The sequence below is a fragment of the Anticarsia gemmatalis genome, chromosome 28, assembly GCF_050436995.1.
Source record: "Anticarsia gemmatalis isolate Benzon Research Colony breed Stoneville strain chromosome 28, ilAntGemm2 primary, whole genome shotgun sequence".
NCBI lineage: Eukaryota > Metazoa > Arthropoda > Insecta > Lepidoptera > Erebidae > Anticarsia > Anticarsia gemmatalis.
The window spans coordinates 3,731,228-3,751,156 of NC_134772.1; the positions used below are offsets into that span (position 1 = coordinate 3,731,228).

The 19,929-nt window shown below is 34.7% G+C and overlaps 1 protein-coding gene across 9 annotated transcripts in view; it reads right to left on the bottom strand.

The window, feature by feature from the left end:
- dia (diaphanous related formin 1) overlaps positions 1–19,929 on the bottom strand; it is a 69,660-nt gene that overhangs the window by 44,277 nt on the left and 5,454 nt on the right. For 4 of the 9 annotated variants that reach the window (XM_076132466.1, XM_076132464.1, XM_076132463.1 and 1 more), the window contains exon 1: positions 11,091–11,351. The exons of 1 other annotated variant lie outside the window; for it this stretch is intronic. In XM_076132466.1, coding sequence (XP_075988581.1) covers positions 11,091–11,156 — 66 coding nt within the window. In that variant the 5' untranslated portion in view covers positions 11,157–11,351. Of the gene's footprint in view, positions 1–3,868; positions 4,002–11,090; positions 11,352–19,929 lie in introns of those variants that run through there. 4 more of the 9 variants (XM_076132467.1, XM_076132459.1, XM_076132468.1 and 1 more) reach the window with 3 other exon arrangements.

Below are 19,929 nucleotides of genomic sequence, written 5' to 3' on the forward strand. Positions count from 1 at the left end.
TCAGAAATTTGTTAAAAAAACGTTAAATATCAATAACTTTGGATCCAGAGCCCATATTTTTTCATAGGTTGAAGAGTTTTTCGTAAAATCGATAAAAACCTTAGAAATATTTGAGGGACAGTAGCAAAACCGAAAGTAACAAAATCGTAAGGTTTAGTTTACACGGACCTATGGCATAATATTAAAGCGCAACTAATTGTATGTTTCTACGAATTAAACATACAGGCATTATTTACTCATTAATACTTACAAATTATTCAACATAATATATTTTTATGGTTTTTATATCACAATTATTTATTTTATGTATATTTTTTTATCACATATTGCTCCAGAAGTTGCAGAATAGTTTAGCTGTAAATAAAAAAAAGAATTTTTTAATTATAAATATACACATATCTCAAATAAATAATGATTAATCAATTGTAAACATACAAATAATTCTAATCTCTAATGTAATTTTAACGTATTTTGTAGTTAACAAGTAAAATATCAATATCGAAACACCAGCATGTAAGACTAGCTTTTTGACGTCGGTTTTGTTACTTTTTCGGTCCGACTATATGTTACCTTACGTATAGTAACAAAACCGAAGTAACATAATCAGCCCGTCGCACTTTCAAAAAAATAAATTAGTAATTCTATTTATCTTATGGTTAAATTATCAGCACCAAATTGTTTATTAAAACTAGTTCTTTTACATGAATGCAACCATATAAAACATGTATGGTACAGTTACAAATGAATTAGTTACAAACCTGACAGTAAATTTTGGTTCACTGCGGCTGCGCACACAACTCACTTCCACTGGCGACAAATAACACCGAAATTCTAGTTTTAAAAATTGCCGATCCTTTGCACATGAGTCGAAATATTAGAAAAATAAAACAAAGTACGTTTTAGTAAGGAATTTCCGCAAGAAATCGTGGTAACAAACCCGACATGTCCGGAAAGGGCGAATTTCGGGGACAACAATAAATATTTTTTTATTCAATAAATATAACATTTTATTACAATTGTACTTCATTGGAATGAAAAAAAAGTTAATTTTAACCGAATTCACCAAAATATTTTGAGGTATTCGAGGAAATTTTACTTCAAAATTTAATTTTTAAGTTGGAGATTGCACTGGGGACAGGTCGAAATTGAGGGGTCTGGTGTGATAAAATCTAGTGTAAAAAAATCAGTTTTTACTTTATTCAAATAATTGAAACATAGAAAAGAAGTATAAGAGAACGGGTTAAAATTTTCCTTGTTTTTGTAACATTTTTTATTGGTTCTCTGCTCCTATTGGTCGTAGCTTGATGAAATATAGCGCATAACTTTCCTCGATAAATGGGCTACCTAACACTGAAAGAATTTTTCAAATCGGACCAGTAGTTCCTAAGATTAGCGCGTTCAAACAAACAAACAAACAATCAAACAAACAAACTCTTCAGCTTTATAATACTTAGGTCACTACTTATATTTTGAGCCTTGGCGAATCTGATTGTTTTAGACGCCATTTGGTTTTTTCGTTAGATTAGCGTGTTTTCGGGAACTCCGGGGTAAAAAGCCTATGTGTTATTCTGGGTCTTCAGCTACCTATATACCAAACTTCATCCTAATCTGCTGAGTAGTATATACGTGAAAGAGTAACAAACATCCATACATACATACTCACAAACTTTCGCATTTATAATATTAGTAGGATCTGTCTACCAAATTTCATTGAAGTTCTTCAATAGTTCTTGTGTGAAGGTAGTTTGAAAGAAACAATCATGAGGGATGACATGTCTGACAGTTGTTTAAAAATAATAATAATGTCCTTCTAGCCGATATACGGCTACGGCGGTCAGTTTCATTGAAACTGGCCATCTGTGCAGGACTTTGTTTATAGTGTCCAAGTGTGTGCACAATACACAGGTACACTCTCTATTCCATCGCTCTCATAGTCTGGTGGGACGCTTCTGAATTATATCACGATTTTTTTTTAGTAATACAAAGCTTAATTATTCCTTAATAACAAAATATGCTTTTTTTTCTCGAAAAATATTCTCAAAATAATTTATATCTCTTAATATAGTGAAGTCGCGCTAAGGCATATCCGCCATTTAAACAGTTGCCATGACAACGGAATTTTGTTAATTCAATGTCATTATAATATGATTATTCGCTACTTCGTAGGCCACCTGAATTTTCCCGGGAAATGCGTCATTTTCCCGGGGTAAAAAGTAGCCTATGTCCTTTCTCGGGTATCAAAGTATCTCCATACCAAATTTCATGCAAATTCAGTAGTTTAGGCGTGATTGAGTAGCAGACAGACAGACAGACAGACAGACAGACAGACAGACAGACAGACAGACAGAGTTACTTTCGGATTTATAATATTAGTATGGATGAAATAATTAAGTACATTTATAAATAACGTACTGAAGTCAAGGATATATTTGTGGATCATTCTTTAATAAAGTGTGTTTTAATTTATTTTGTTAGGTGAAAGGACAATCTTTCTTTGGAGAATCCCCTAGAGGAAAGATTTTTTCATTGACTTATAGCCAACGCTTACTTTTCATTACCAGATTTATTTAATTTTACAGCCAGTTGCGCTCACCGGTCGGTCATTCCTTAGATGGATGACCGCTTACAGGTATTTGGTGCTTTGGAGGGCACTTTTTAAGTCGGTTCCGGCTGTTATCGATTAAGATAACAGTCGTTAAGCCATGTCAAACGTCTTTCGGGCGACAAAAACCACTTTAGCTCTAGGTAGACCACGAAATGATAAAATAAAGAACTTTACACGTTAAGTCAAACGAACTAACTATTCTTTAAAAAAATCTGACGAAACATCAGTCAACTCGTAAGAAGCTAAAGTATAGCTTGGCTCCTGAACATAAAATACACAAAATTAAAATTAACTTCTACTTAATAAACAGCATCAGAACTTAATATAGCTTTACAAAAATATAACAAGTTTATTTTTATTGTACATAAACGTATCATCACGACTGACCGTTTGGAGAATTGCCAGTACCCTCCTACTGAGTGTAGTTGTGAGGTCATTGAGCACTCGTGATCGATTACGTCTTATATTTGTAAACATACAAACATACATACAAGCATGTTACACTCGAAGGTGAAGGCAGAATTCTATAAGATACTGCCATGTTTTGCCATTAACAATGTTAGTTCCATGTAATAGGGGGCGAGTCTATTGCCATATACCGGGCACAGTATTAATAAAAAGCTGTCTGTCTAATGTTACAGCTAAACTGTTGATCCGATTTTAATGAATTTGATCAAACTTTTGATGTTAATAAAGGAACTATTATTAGATTGATAAACACAAGAGAGATTTAATGAGACTTTTGATGTCTAGTAAACAAATGATTAAAGGCATTCAAAATAAATCATATTGGACACTACTTTAAATAAAGAATTTATTACGCAGAAATATGCCTCGCCCTCTAAAGGAGTCATTTAAGGAAAATGGATACATTAATGTCACAAACAATTATATTAAATAAAAATAAAACAAAATCTTTGCAAATATTACGAATTATGTTTCATACAACACGCCTGTAATACACATAGACAAAACTAAATGACCTGTAAACTTAAAGACCGCAGAAAAATCAGATATATGAGCCTTTAACCTAAATACCCCACTTTTCAAATTAATCAATAATTATAAAATTCTACTAAACTTCCGCCCGTGACTTTGCCCGTGTGAAAAAGGTTTCCTATTAATTAATCTAGGCTATTAACTATACGTACACCAAATTTCATTCAAATCCATTCATTAGTTTTTAAGTTACAGTATAACAAACATACATCCAACCTCACAAACTTTCGCACATGAAATATATATAAAAAAGAAATACATTACCGAAATCATTTTTCAAATATCCAACACAATGACGTCACTAAAAAACCGTTACAAAATTCACCAATCACAATTAAGAATCACATGTTTGGCGACCGATATTTTTGAAATTAGTACGGGCACTGGAATGGCCGCGGTGTTTACATGTGCTGACGCCATACGCCTTATTCATAGTGTTGCTTGATTGATTTAGTATTATGCTAATATGGATAATAATGGTGATTTAAAGTTGTGGTACAGTTATTTTGTGCTTCAAACTTTATAAGACGTTAAAAAAGAATGTGATAGGATTTAAAACATCTGTAAAAGTCTGTTTTGGAATATTTGTAGATGTACTTTTGTTTACATAAACAATTTTTTTTTCGTCCTTAGTTTTAGCTCTACAATAATGTTATTTGCTATTTATAGCTTAAGTTAAGTCCATAAGCTGTACAATTATTTTGTACTTATCATTGAAAACAATAAAAACAAAAATCTGTAAATTACACACATTAATGTTATGAAGTACTAGTTCCGAATAGAAATAACACTCGGGCTATTACGTACAAATTGCAATTGACATTTTTTGCGGAGGGAAAATCTTTAATGTCCTGTCTCTTTCGGGAAGATTACACTAGATCTAAAATTTATCTAAAAATGATGTTAATAATAGATAATATCATCATTTCTTAAACCAAAGTATATTTGCTCATTAAAGAACGATGATACACAAGCTATAACATCACTACTATAAATACAGCCATATGATGTCCCGTACTTACTGCTTCATTAGTAGGTAGAACATGACATAATCTTTAATTATGAGGATAATTGCAAGGCGTCATGTCATTTTAGGCATTATATTTATTTACGGATTTTAGTTGACAGAGGATCAAAATTTTAAATAATTTTATAATAAATCTAGCTTATGTCGGCTTCTGCGCTCGCTTTTTGGTGATATTACTAGTCTGATAACCAGTCTTACTGAGAGGTGTCGTGCACCCAGGTAACTGGGTTGTGCATAGGCAGTCACTCCATGTAAAATACTGGTATTCAGCTGCATCTGGTGAGAATGCTAGCCGACTGCAACATAGTGGAAAAAAGGCTAGGCTGATGGGTCTGAGTCCAAACATATAGACAGACATTAGCATTTCTAATATAAGTATAATATTAAACGTCCGATTAAATAGAAAAACATTAAAATCACCAGTAATAAGTTGAAATTACAACCAGTATGAATACGCCGCTACATTGCTTTGCGGGGGATATTCCAGTTACAAAATTACTCGTAGTCCTTTACTTAAATAGATTTAATTAGATAACCTCTAAGAAAAAACACTTCAAAGCCTTTTATTAACATTCACATCTTTTATAGAACTAAACGTTCACAAATGAGCAGGCGCTCCCCAAGGAGACATCTTAGTTAGGTCCACTGCAATCTTTATTTGATTTTTTTATTATAAAAGACAAACGCACAAAGAATTGCTCTTGTGTCGCGGGGACTTTTACAAACATACAAACAGCGGACACAAAGCACAACCAGACCTTAACCACTGCGCCACAGTGGCAGTCATCTTTCAAAGAAAAGGTAATCGATGACGCAAGATAAAGAAATCTTTAGAATTATATACAAATATGAGTAAGCAGACAATATAATAGAATAAATGACGTCATAAGCACTAAACTGAACAAAGTAAACAATAAAATCTAAAACATATGTTACAAACATGATTTAAAAATGATTCACACTTTGGACATATGCAAATCATAATCATCTCTCAAAATAGAATCAAATCAAAGGTTAAATTCTTTGAATTATTCAAATCTAGATTATAATAGATGTGCTAGGTCCCAAATGTACAAATATTATAAAATTAGTTTCACATATGTTTAAATTTGTAGGAATTTCTGTGCATATGGTGTGCACGTGGTTATTAGAATCGTATTACATCGAGATAGTAAGCAACTTGCTGTTATTTAACGAAACTAGAGTAATTAATAAGAAAATCGAATAGTTTAGTAATTAAGGACCATTGTTAATACTTATTGTAATGATGAAAAACATTTTTTAAACCCATAACATGATAATATCAATGTCCTGAAAATAATTGATGCGCTCCGCAAATAATATAATTTAAACGGGCCAGATGGTTCTTTGTGTCCTTTGTATGTTTGTAAAAAGTCCCCGCGATACTACTCATTTTCTATGCCCCAGTTGTGTTATGCATAAAATCAGGACCAAGAGAAAAAGGTTCTTTTCTAGACTGGTCATCATTGATTAGAATAGTAAAGTCCCTTGCGAAAAAGGCATTATTGAACATAATCATTAAGTTCTATAAGTAACTAGCTGACCCGCGCAACTTCGCTTGCGTCACATAAGAGAGAATGAGTCATAATTTTCCCCGTATTTGTAACATTTTTTACTGGTACTCTGCTCCTATTGGTCGTAGCGTGATGATATATGGCCTATAACCTTCCTCGATAAATGGGCTATCTAACACTGAAAGAATTTTTCAAATCGGACCAGTAGTTCCTGAGATTAGCGCGTTCAAACAAACAAACAAACAATCAAACAAACAAACTCTTCAGCTTTATAATATTAAGTATAGATTACTCTTACTACCTCGATAGATTTCAAATACTGGTATTTAGCTGCATCCAGTAAGACTGGAAGACGACTCTGGCATAATTGGAAGAAAGCTAGACTGATTTTTATAAATACTGCTAGTACTCTTGCAATGTTCAGGAAAAGTCTCTCATTAAATGATCTAACATTTTTTATCTTTGCCTATTACCAGATAAAAGTCACAGCAATTAAAAAGTATAAAGAAAACTATAATGCCAAACTCACGCGCAACATAAAAACAAACAATGCAATGGAGATATCTACGTCTAATCATACATGAATACAAACATAAATAACTAATACACGAACGACCTTCACTCGTAAAAACGTGAGTAATACAGGATATCGTGGTGATTACGTCATATACTCCTGAGAGTTGCCAGCTTTTATAATTACCCTATTCCTGGGTGGCTATTTATATTAGGTCGGGGAAAAAGTCTTTTCGCATTATGGTATGTATGAACTTGCACTTTTCTACACAAAAAAGCTCCATATTTGGCTACCTCACGAGCTGATTGAAAGAAACCTAATGAACCGTGTACTCATTTGTGATTCTTGAAGCCAAAGAGATTTTATTTTTCCCCGGCCTAATACACACGTAGCATCATATTTTACCCGAAGGTGTAGGCAAAGATAGTATGAAACAAACCCACGTTTCGCCATTGTGGTGGGTTCGAATCCTACCCGGGACAAATCTTTGTGTGATGAGCACGACTATTTGTTCTGAGCCTGGTTGTCAATTTATCTATATAAGTATGTATTTAGAAGTATATAAGTATGTTTATCAGTTATTTGGTTACCATAGTACAAGCTCTGCTTAGTTTGGAATCAAATGACCGTGTGTGAGTTGTCCAATAATATTTATTTATTTATTTATTTATTTATTTATTTATTTATTTAACAATGTTAGTCCAATGAAACAGGGGGCCATTTCAAATTACCGGACGCTTTACTAAACTCTCGGATACTTTAGTGAAATATTTTGATTTAGCTTCATCCTAGGAATCGAACCCAGAACTACCGCCCCGACCAGAGGCAGAAAATTTTAAAAATAAAACTCCTATAAAGTATATTGTTTTCTTATATTATGATTCACCTGTCTGAACCTAATCGGCCAATACTCTACTTGATAAAGTTTCAAAAGGACTATCTTCAGATTTTTATCTCAAAGAGAAAAGCATAATAACTAACATTTATTTCCGTATAACATATTGTTTAAGTAACGTAACGCTTGTTAAAACCTTCTTCACTAAACTACAGACTCATGCTAACATTTTTATTGCTTTCACAGCTAAACCTCTAGACAAATTTTGATGCATTGAATAATAATAAATAGTTGAAGACACGGAATTACACAGCCTACTTGTCTTTCCCATTCCCATTCAAGTACCGAAAGCGTAGCCGCGGAGATCAACCAGTTAGTCAGAAAATTCACGTTTTTTCATTGATACATAATGAAGGTCATTTAGTAAATAATTGACAGGAACTATGGCTAACCTATATGGGGCACGGTAAAATATGCATTGTTGAATTATCTGGACATTACTCTGGAAATAGTTATCTACGCGTTAATACATAGGGTCTGATTAACAGCGAATTACGATTAGTTTACTACAAGAATATAATGCTCAAAAAATTGAGGCAATACACCAATGACTTTTCCAAGTTATATGTGGATTTTAAATAATAATGTAATCTCTTGTTGCAACCGTGAAGGAAAACATCGTGATGCAACCTCGCATGCCCGAGAATCCTTTAGAACAGTTCTTGAAGGTATGCAAAGTCCCCAACCCGCAGTTGGCTAGCGTGGTGCACTTAACCCTCCGGGAGAGGAGACCCTTGCCCAGCAGTAGGACATTAATGGGTTAAATTATTTTTTTTATGTTCAGAGCTACTAAACAATTCTCGTATACATATCCGTAGGCCGTAAAACCAGCCATAAAAGTTTTTCAACGTGCCTGATTTCAAAAATGCCTTTTAGCTTAGTTTTTTTTATAAGTAGGGATCATAAACTAGAGGCCGCCTGCGACTTCGATCGCGTGGAAATCCTTCCTCTGGGGTTAAAAGCCTATGTGTTATTATGGGTCTTCAGTTACCTATATACCAAATTTCATCGTAAACGGTTCAGTTGTATTTGCGTGAAAGAGTAACAAACATCCAAACATAAATACATTCTCACTTACTTTCGCTTTTATAACCAGCCAGCCGATACAGTAAATACTAAAGCACTCTGAATTGAAACAATAAAGCTTTGATTCATAAGCATTAAGCGATTAAATCCTAAACCGCTATCACTAACACCACCAACTCATTATGCTCTCGTGACTTCCATAAGGTCATAACGGCACACGTTTGTTATAAAAACTATCCGGTACTCTCGTCCAACTGCATTCTTAATGTTTCATTCTGTTATTAACTTTAATATTTCATTAATTATGTTATAACTGTCTGCGGGTCACGGAATAAGAATTTAATTTTAATATTAGGTCGGGGGAAAAATCTTTTCGCATTATAGTGTGTATGAACTTGTATTAAAATCTACTTTCTCCGACCTAATATTATTAATATCAACACCACTTTGTAAATAATTTTTGTTTAATACCAGCTGATCCGCGCAGCTCCCCTCACGCTTTTTTTTTCTCTCCAAAAATGCTGTTCCCGTTTTTTAAACACAATTTTACAAAAACAATTCTAGTCTGGTCAGGTCTGTTCTTTCACCAAGATAAAAAGTATCCTACGTCCGTCTCCTGGTTCTAAACTGCCTCTTAACAATTTTCAGCAAAATCAATTCAGCTGTTCTTGAGTTATAAATAGTGTAACCAACAGAACTTTCTTTTACGTGACATCACGCTTTTTTCTCATAGGGGGAGGCAGAGACCAAAGAACGCCACTTGGAACGATCTTTACTTATTCTTATCCATCTGTCAATAATATTTTCAATATCACACTCAAAGCTTTTCCGCAACACACCCAGTATAATCACAAACTCGACCTAGATTTGCTCCTAGGTGGACTGGTTCATCAGTATGCTAGGCACGATTGAAGGCTGCAGCCGTGCCTTATAAGACACCGAATGTAATAGGTTATTGTTATTGGCAATGCTTATGCTTAGAGGTTATTGGTGGGAAGAAAGAAAATAGTCTTGAAGGCTGTTGTTCAAACTTTGGTTATAAATTTCTTGCTAGAAATTGGTATTTACTCATCAACATTATGGTAGTTAGTTCAAACTCGAAAAATCTTAATCATGTCTTAACGAATGTTATCTTAATTGATGACTAGGACCGATATTTACGTTCCCTCCGGAGTACGAAGACGCTCAGTTCAAATGTCAAGAACCGGGACTGACTTTTCACCTAAGCTCGGAGACGCTCTAAACGAACACCTATAAGCTGTCATCCATCTATAGAATAACCGCGCCAAGCGTTTCTTAACAGATCGTTTACCGACCGGTGGGTTCAACTGGCTTTAAGCTCCTAAACCTGAATCTATGTACATGAAACTCTTCCGTTACTGATTGACTAACTATCAGACAGGGACAGCCAAAACTACTAAACGCAACAAATTGTTTTCTTTTCGGGTACATTCCTTGGAGGGTGTAAGGTAGCACTAAGAGGGCATTATACAATTTCACCCAGAAAGTAGCAAAAATTCACGCGGACAACGCCGAGACCCGAAACTTGACTACCACCCATCTATGGAATGACCGAGCCAAACGTCACTTGACACATCGTTTACTTACCAGTGACTTCAACTATGAGAGCCTAAGTTCATAATCACATATGATGTTAAAGCCACACCCATATGTATCAAAGTATCTGCGATGAGATCACGCTATGAAATCACTAGGTCATTGTCGACGCGTTACCATTGAAATATTATGTTTTATAGCAACATCTGTGATTATAACCACTGCTATAAAAGGGATGAGCGGGTTATAATAGGATAGTTGAAGTTGATATATCTGTGGATGTTAAACAACTAACAAATTAAATAACAGTACGAAAAGAGTATATCAGTCTAGACTTTCTTCCAACTATGTTGGAGTCTTCCAGTCTCACCGGATGCAGTTAAGTACCAGTGTTTTACATGGAGCGACTGCTTATCTGACCTCCACAACCCAGTTACCTGGGTTATAACACGATACCCTCCGGTATGACTGGTCGTCAGACTTTCAAGCTTCTGACTACTGTTAACGACTGTCAAAGATCTTCAAAAAATTACAGCCGGGATCCACAAGTGTGTCTCGACATGTATAATATGGTCACCCATCCACAAAATTACCTCGGTAAGCGTAGCTTAACCTCAGATCAATCCGTGCGGCTGTTGTTGACTAAGCCAGGGGCTCCTAACCATGTAGAAACAGCACAATACATAAAAATTAAAAAAAAAAAACACTAGTTTGACGCAGTGGTTAAAGTGGTCGCCACGCTGCTACCATTACGTCGGGAGAACGTGGGTTCGATTTCCACACGGAACAATTAATTATGCGATCCACAAATAGTTGTTTCGGGTCTGGTTTTAATTTGTGTCCATTGTTTGTATATTTGTAGAAGTCCCCGCGACAAAAGAGCAATTCTCAGTGCAGGAGTCTTATAAAAAGGAAAAAACACTAGTCCTTACCCCTTTCTTTCTCCAGGTTTCTTTCCGCTTGAGCCGCGGCAGACTGTTATAATTCCTCTCACTCATTGTCTCACTTCTCACGTCACACTACACATTATATTATATTATCTCGCACTGTTAATCACTTTAACACTGGTCAGTCGCATTGTACTTTGTAAACATTCTTATTTAGACATCAGTTTCGTGGTTATTCCGCAGATACCTATTTTTTTTTTAGTCTATTAGTTTGGTGGTTAATCGGCAGACGCCTAATTTTTTTTATGTATCCCACTGCTGGACCTTCTAAGGCTTGTTACCTAAATAACTATTAGTTAAATGATCACTTAATGTTGGATATATGTAAGTTGTTTATTGCACTGGTCAGAGATTAGGCTTTTGATAGTGTAATGATTAATGAAAAGAGAAACCGGCTGGCATCTATAAGACAATATTTTCTTCAGACAAAGTTTAACTTTGCCATTTTCAAAGGTTAGTTTGGTTTAGTTAAAGAAAGAATTTATTAACACATGAGACCAATTCAACGCGTGATAAACTTAAATTGTTAGTAGAATAGAAATCGCTAGTTTGATCAATGAAAGGAGGAACCGGCTGGCAATAATACTACTATTTAAAAAAAAGACAACTTATAAGTCTTAAAAGTCTAAATCTCTGATAAGAAAGCCTTTAAAAAATAGTTTATTTAGGAGATCAGGGTTAAATAGGGGTAAAAAAACAACGATTTTAATGAAAAAACTCAATGGACGAAAACTAGTAAGTATACCTACACAATTTTGAGAAAGCAAAGGTTGTAAGCATAGATTGTTCCTACTAAAGGTGTTCTGATCCCTGTAAACTCTCATGCAAATAAATCGTGATAAAAACAATCTATAGCAATTAACATAACGATAACTAAAAGTGCCACTTTAGTTAAGCACATAATGATCAAAGAAGTGCAAGATTACATTATATCAAACAACCATAAAATTGTATCTGCTCATTTGTATAGCTATCACTCCGAAACTACTGAATGAAAATTGAAATTTAAGTAAAGGACGAAAACTAGGAGTTAAAGGAAAATTTGGTTTGAATCACAAACTCGTAGAAAATGAACAGTAATCGAAAGCCCTATAAAACGCAGCTGACTTAATAAAATCCTGCAGTTTTATGATCACCGATATAACATTTCATGACTACCAGAATGCACAAGTACTAAAAAATATGATTCAATGCAGATAAGGCGCAGGAGTTTTGAGGAAATATTTTTCAAAATTCCAGCGCAGAATATTTTCCTAGGAAAATCCAATTTGGCGAAAATAAGTACACATAAAAATGCACTATAATAAATTGATTCTTAACAGATATTACCCCAACCCGCACTTGGCCAGCGTGGTGGACTGAAGGCCTAAGCCCTCCCTCTCGTTTGGGAGGAGACCCCTGCCCTGCAGTGGGACAGTAATGGGTAAAAAAACCGATATTTTTCTGTAAGCTCAATAAATCCGCTGAAGAATATTTTATTGTCACAGTTCAAAATCTGGAATCAGAGCCATTTTGGACCCCAGATATAATAAAGCCAAAAAACCAATAGATGCAAAAAAATTGCACACAGTAAAAATTGCAACGTCAGCCTGACAATATCAATATTTAACACATTAATGTACCGCTGCTGGGCAATTGTCTCCCCCGGAATGAAGGAGAGGATAATCCTGATGATTAGTAATTTATATTCTTTATAGATTTACCCATCCATAAAGAATAAAAGTTTTTCACAGAAAACATTCTGAAGAACTGTCAAAACCACATCAAATTTACTACACTTATAAAGTTGTGACGGCCAAAAATTAACTTAATAACAATCCACAAGATAAGCATTGCAAAACGCTATGAAAACTAACAGATAAAGAAACAAAAAGAAAATGACTCACTACATATAATCGTATGTAAAGATTGACTACGCTTAACAGTCACGTTTTAGCTATAACAACAGCACTTAACATAGAAGATAAAAAAAGCAATTGTAATTATGAATATGGAAAAACAATTTCAAACAGCTGTTACTTAAGTTTCTAAAGAATAATTACAGAAAAGACTTCAAACGAAAATCTCAGCACACACTACGAAACATGACCATTTCATCAATGTAGATAGAATTACCAGTTTTTAAGTAAACCTCAAAAATCCTGCCACTCCACGGGGAGTGCAACCTGCGCCGAAACGTTAGGCATTTTCAGGTAAAATGCGTGTTCGCGTTAATTTCCGTATCCTATTATACAGGGTGTCCCAAAACTCAACGATAATCCGAGACAGGATGAACGGCCAAGTCATACTGGTTCCAGGAAAAATAAAAAAAAAAATCCATGTCACTTAGTTCAGCAATAATAGACACTTTTCAAAAAAGTTGAAATTCCACACCCTTGGTCGCATTTTCAAGTCCTGTGATCACCAATGTCACAATTTCGCCGTGTTTTTTAGAATTTCGTGATCTTCATTAAATATGCTATTAATCGTAAAACAAATTAATGCACAAAACATTGTCAATTTAATAAAAAAAGTTAAGTTTTAGTGAGTCATGGTTCACAAAAATATCGTTAGTTAACTTTGACGCTTCATATTGAAAAAAAAATGTACTACACTACCCTTGGCAAGTTATTTCAAAAGTTGGCGCATTTAATCAAGATTTCAAAATAGTGCAATACTTGCCACTTTTCTTGCCATTAAAAATGTTATTTTTATTTGAACGACGAGTATCCTCGAAAATGGATCGGATGGAGTGGTACAATTGTATGGCCTCCTCGTTCCCCCGATCTAAATCCAGTAGATATTTTTTACTGGGAATGTATAAAATAAAAAGTCTATTCAAAATCAATACAAAATCTATCAGAACTTCGCCAGAAAATTGACACAGCGTCAGAAGAAATAAATGCAAGGAATTTTGCTTGACTGGTGCAAAGATCTTTTGTACGCCGTTGCAGAGCCTGTATTCGTGCCAGAGGAAAGCAATTATTTTTAGTAGAGAGGTAATTGAGTCAGTCCATAACCAATATTTAATGTTTTAAACATAATAGGTAATAGTAATAAAAAAAAAAGAATGAACGAACCATCGTTCTTATTTAATTATTCTCCTTAAACTAAAGTAATTCCGAATTGTTTTCCTCTGGCACGAATACATGCTCTTCAACGGCGTACAAAAGATCTTTTTACCAGTCAAGCAAAATTGCTTGCATTTATTTCCTCTGACGCTGTGTCAATTTTCTGGCGAAGTTCTAATAGATTTTGTATAGACTTTTTATTTTATGCATTCCCAGTAAAAAATATCTACTGGATTTAGATCGGGTGAACGAGGAGGCCATACAATTGTACCACTCCATCCGATCCATTTTCGAGGATACTCGTCGTTCAAATAAAAATAACATTTTTAATGGCAAGAAAAGTGGCAAGTGTTGCACTATTTTGAAATCTTGATTAAATGCGCCAACTTTTGAAATAACTTGCCAAGGGTAGTGTAGTACATTTTTTTTCAATATGAAGCGTCAAAGTTAACTAACGATATTTTTGTGAACCATGACTCACTAAAACTTAACTTTTTTTATTAAATTGACAATGTTTTGTGCATTAATTTGTTTTACGATTAATAGCATATTTAATGAAGATCACGAAATTCTAAAAAACACGGCGAAATTGTGACATTGGTGATCACAGGACTTGAAAATGCGACCAAGGGTGTGGAATTTCAACTTTTTTGAAAAGTGTCTATTATTGCTGAACTAAGTGACATGGAATTTTTTTTTTATTTTTCCTAGAACCGGTATGACTTGGCCGTTCATCCTGTCTCGGATTATCGTTGAGTTTTGGGACACCCTGTATATTAAACATGCAACGCGAGAGTATGAGTTAAATCTCAAAACCTCTTGAATTCTTATTAAACTGATACTAACTTGCGTATATAATAATCATCAACTTCAGTTCACCCAGTTAAAAGTCATGAAATAAAAAGGAAAATATATACAAATCTGTAGGACACATTAGCTTTCCACGTGAAAACATGATTTGCACAAACGACAGCCAATTCCGGGACTAATCGACACAAATTCTTTCAAAACTGCTATGACGAGCAACACAGAAAAAAATCCACTATCTTTTTGGTACAAATCTGTTTAAAACATTAATCAAGTAGCACAAAAACACTTAGCCTAGACTCTCTAGAGGCACTAACGTCACACTGAATTGAATACTAGTACTATACTAATCAATTTCATGAAAATATGGCGTCTGAACGAAGCCACAAGAACACACCCTTTTATGAATCACTGTATTAAAATTAGGGTGGATTTAATGTTCATTATGCTCAAGTTCTACGGAAAAAATTGCAGACGGTTGGGCTAAAATGTGCCGTGCAATATGGTCATGAAAGGTATACACACAGACAAACATAATATCATGTCTGTTATACCCGAAGGTGTAAGCTGCGGTGTATGAAAAACAGGGTGGATGGTAGAGTATGCTAGGTATATCTTCATGAAACCTAAGGTGACACTTTACTTGTTTGTTTGCATTAGAAATAGTAATCACTTGCTCTAACGGTGAAGAAAAACATCGTGATGCAACCTTGCATGCCTGAGAGTTCTTTATAACAGTTCTCGACGATATGCAAAGTCCCCAACCCGCACTTGGCCAGCGTGGTGAAACCAAGAACTGACACCTCATTCAGGAGAAGACCTTTGCCCAACTGTAGGACAGTTACGAGATAAATAAAAATGACAATTAACAACCTATAACTTTTGACAGCCTATCAATAACTGCATCATAATTTCTTTCGATTCTTTCGTTAAGAGATCCTTAAAGCCGTGTTTTTTAACGTTTTCCACTACTACCACTCGAAATAATAATCACTTTCGATAATTAGTAAACTATATTATTATCACTTTATCATTGAGTTCTGAAAGTAACACTTTAACGCCTTTAAACTGTTCGAACAACTTTAACACTAGGTTAAACACCGACCACACAAAACTGTGATAACTTACAACAATAATACTCAATTTTAGACGAAAATTTTGTACAAATAACTGTTTTTTGTTTAAACAAAAACACAAGTATATTGAAGAATATCACGACAGTAAATGGAACAGCTAGTGATAAGCTATCAGATAAAAGATAGCGATTCATCGTACTGTATTAGTTAAGGAATTTCTCAATTATTACTGATTTCCATTTTATCTTCAAGTGATACATTTCGCTTGCTTTTGTTTTGGCAATTTTTTGACCATATGTGAAGAGAATTGGGACTAATTGATGATGATGATGATGATGAGGTAGTTTTTTGGCTCTATTGCATAGTAAAATTTAGTATACATAATTTTAGTAATTAGCAAGTATTTGTTTTTGACAATAATTGAAGCGATATGATAATTAGGGATATTCAAGAGATTGTAATGCTGAGACCTCTAATTTTAAACCTATGTATATCATGCAATCAGCAGTTTTGCGATCAACAATCTGCGCCGAAATGTGAAGCAAACGAAGGTAAATTAAAGTTAATATCATTACCCTCTTATTCATAAAAATATATGAAGTTATGAAACGCTTATAAAGAGTTTTGTTCCTTTCACTCCTTAGCGAAATGAATAAGAGAAAACATATTATAGTCGTTTATTAACTAAAATAAGTTTCTAGTGTGTTTATGAATAAGAGGGTTAACATATTAGATAACGGCCATACCACTGTATAAATAATCAGAACTTACACTACGTTTGTTAGTAAAACAGGGTTAAATTAATCTCCACAATCAATCCTGAAAAGCACTAAGTAACTTCTCACTCTGTAAAGACGTCCTTCCAATAACTACTTCCGCAAACAACTAAACTCACTGAACGACTGAAAACTTGAAACTTATAAGAGGCAAGTTTCGAGACGATATCGATTTACCACTGAAACGACGGCCAGTTAAAAAACGAGAAAAACTTTGCCAAACAAAATCGTTGAAAGACTGAAGGATCGAGACGTAAGTTTTTTGTTAGTTTGATATATTTTTCAATAATAGAGACTCGTTACAGGATTTATGAATGTGCTGGATAATCTATAAAAATTTAAAGGATTCACATCCATGGATAGTTATGTCACAACACAAAAAGTAGAGACATCCGAGTGGTCTATTCGCCTCCTTGATGTGGTCTATTTTCAAAAGTAAGGCAACACTAATGCCTTTTCCAAGTTATGTGTGTATAAGAAATAAAAATCACTCGTTATCAAGTCAAAGAAGAACATTAAAAAACATGAGTATTTTAACCCGTGTTTGGGTCTAACCCCAATTATATTATGGAGAGTGTTCATGCCTACCAATTGGTCAGTAATAAGAAACGTATGTCTATATTATCAATATACTTAAGTGAATATACAAAAATATCCTAAGTCCCCAACAGGCACCTAACCAATGCATTGAACGTTGACACAGTACCACACATTAACCTCACTATAACCCAGGGTTCAGTCCCAAACCTAGTCAAATCCGTGCCATAATCCCGGTTTATTCACATCACAAACCACTAACCACTTGGACACAACACAATCTACTACCGTCTGTAAACCATCGTTGTTTACAAACAATCTCAATATAATAACTGTAGTTGCGTAACGGTGAGATGCGGGGCATTATTTAGATGGTGTGTTTTGTAAATATATGGAACTATAAGGACTTGTGCTGAAGGCTTCCAATGAGAATTTTGGAAAATGTACGAAAGATTTTTTTCCCTTACGTTTGAAAGCAAATTTGGGAAGATTTTTCAGAACAAATATATTCATCTATCAATGGTTCTGTTTGATCATAGAATAGAGACATTCGAGCATGTGATCCGAACCTACTCGAGCCACGGCAGCCTGTACTCCTTCCCCATAACCCAGATCCATATCCTAGATTCTTATACTCGCGTCACCATCACTGTTCCAATTACCCCTCAAAATTTGGCGCCCATAGCCAGTTGCGCCCACTGATCGGTAAACGATCTGTGGGTTAAGCAACCGTTGGCGCGGTCATTCCGTAGATGGGTGACCGCATAGTGGTATTTGAGCTGGGCGTCTCCGTGCTTCGGAGGGCACGTAAAAAGTCGGTCCCGGCTGTTGTCTACTAAGATAACAGTCGTTAAGCCATGTCAATGGCCTTTTCGGGCGGCTTGAACAACTTTGACACTAGGTTGACCACTAATCATACGACAAACAAAAACCCCTCAACATTTTCTGTTCAACGTATGATTCCTACGGAGGGCAGACATCAGGTAGGCGAGCAAATCTAAAAAACCACCTATAATCCAACTTGGAACGTCCAGTATGTAACGTGGCCCTGTATGTTATACAATATTAATCAAATATACATCAATCTTTGAAAGATTAGTGGATTTTTTTTTATTAGCCCTTTATGTGTCCTACTGCTGGGCAAAGGCCTCCCCTCTTTCCTTTCAAATCTGTCTGTCCTGTGCTAAGTTCCGCCACGATTAGTGGAATAATCTTCGAAAATGTAGCAGGATTTTACTCGCAATGTATAAAAGCCCTTACATGCTCACACTACTACACGAGTACCGTGTTATAACAATGAAATCATCTAACTGACATAATTTCATGTAAACGTACACTACTTGTATTTACACTTCCTTAAATACTAGTAGCAATAACATTACTCTGCCATACTCCATGCATCATGCATCCATATGCATGTATTCATCCATGCATGCATGTGGATATGAGAGATCTGAAAAGATATGAGCATATCCGCGAGTACTTGCTAAAAGTTCTCAGGATCGAATTTTGCTACGGGCGAAATATTTTTATATTTTTTTATTTCTGTTACTTTAACGAAAAGTGTAATCAATTAGCCCAATTTTTTAATAGATATTAGTTTATAACTAAATAAGAGGCTCTATAAGGATGACACGGTAATCATGATAGTACTTCAGTTATTAATGATTAGTACTTTAGTCACTAATGATTAGTTACTAATGATCAAAGTAATTAATTGACATTTATCAAGGTTAAAAGGCACAATTAACAAATTTGATTACTAATATCGAATTTCAGTACCTTTGGTTATAACAATAATAACTAAATCTAACTCATTAATGTCCCACTGCTGGTAAAAAGTATGAAGTGCTAATTTATGTTATGAGCTATCTGTTTACGAAAATTCATCAAAATTCGTTCAGTAGTTTTCGCTTAAAAGCGTAACAAACTATCTCATAAATTTTCGCATTCATGATATCAGTATGATAAGATATATTCATTGTGTTCGTGTATTTTACTCCGTCAAACAAGGAACTACCACATTCCCTTGTTTGTTCCCATACAGTACAACATTAACATACATTAAACAATATAAACAAACTATCCTGTTAGCTATTTTAAAACATTACGACACGCGGCAAACATAAATGACGATAATTTTCACACTAATCTACTAAAGAGAAACTGTTTTGTGACGCGATTGCATAAACTTTATGAAAATGACTATATAAGGGAGCTTGTGGACCATATTTTGGGGATCTTTACAATACAACATACATCATTACATATAATTGTTCTTATTTCGCGGGGACTTTAACAGACATACAAGCAACGGACCCGAAACAACTATTTGTGGATTGCACAAATATTTGTTCCATGTGAGAATCGAACCTTCGACTTCTCGACGCACTGATAGTGTCGTGGCAACGACTAACCACTGCGCCACGGAGACCGTTATAATAAATTTAATAGATATTTACTATTCACCCTTTTCAAATCTCCAGGTCAAATCAATCAGCCTAGTTTTTCTTCCAACTATGTTGGAGTCGGCTTCCAGTCACACCGGATGCAGCTGAGTACCGATATTTTTACATGG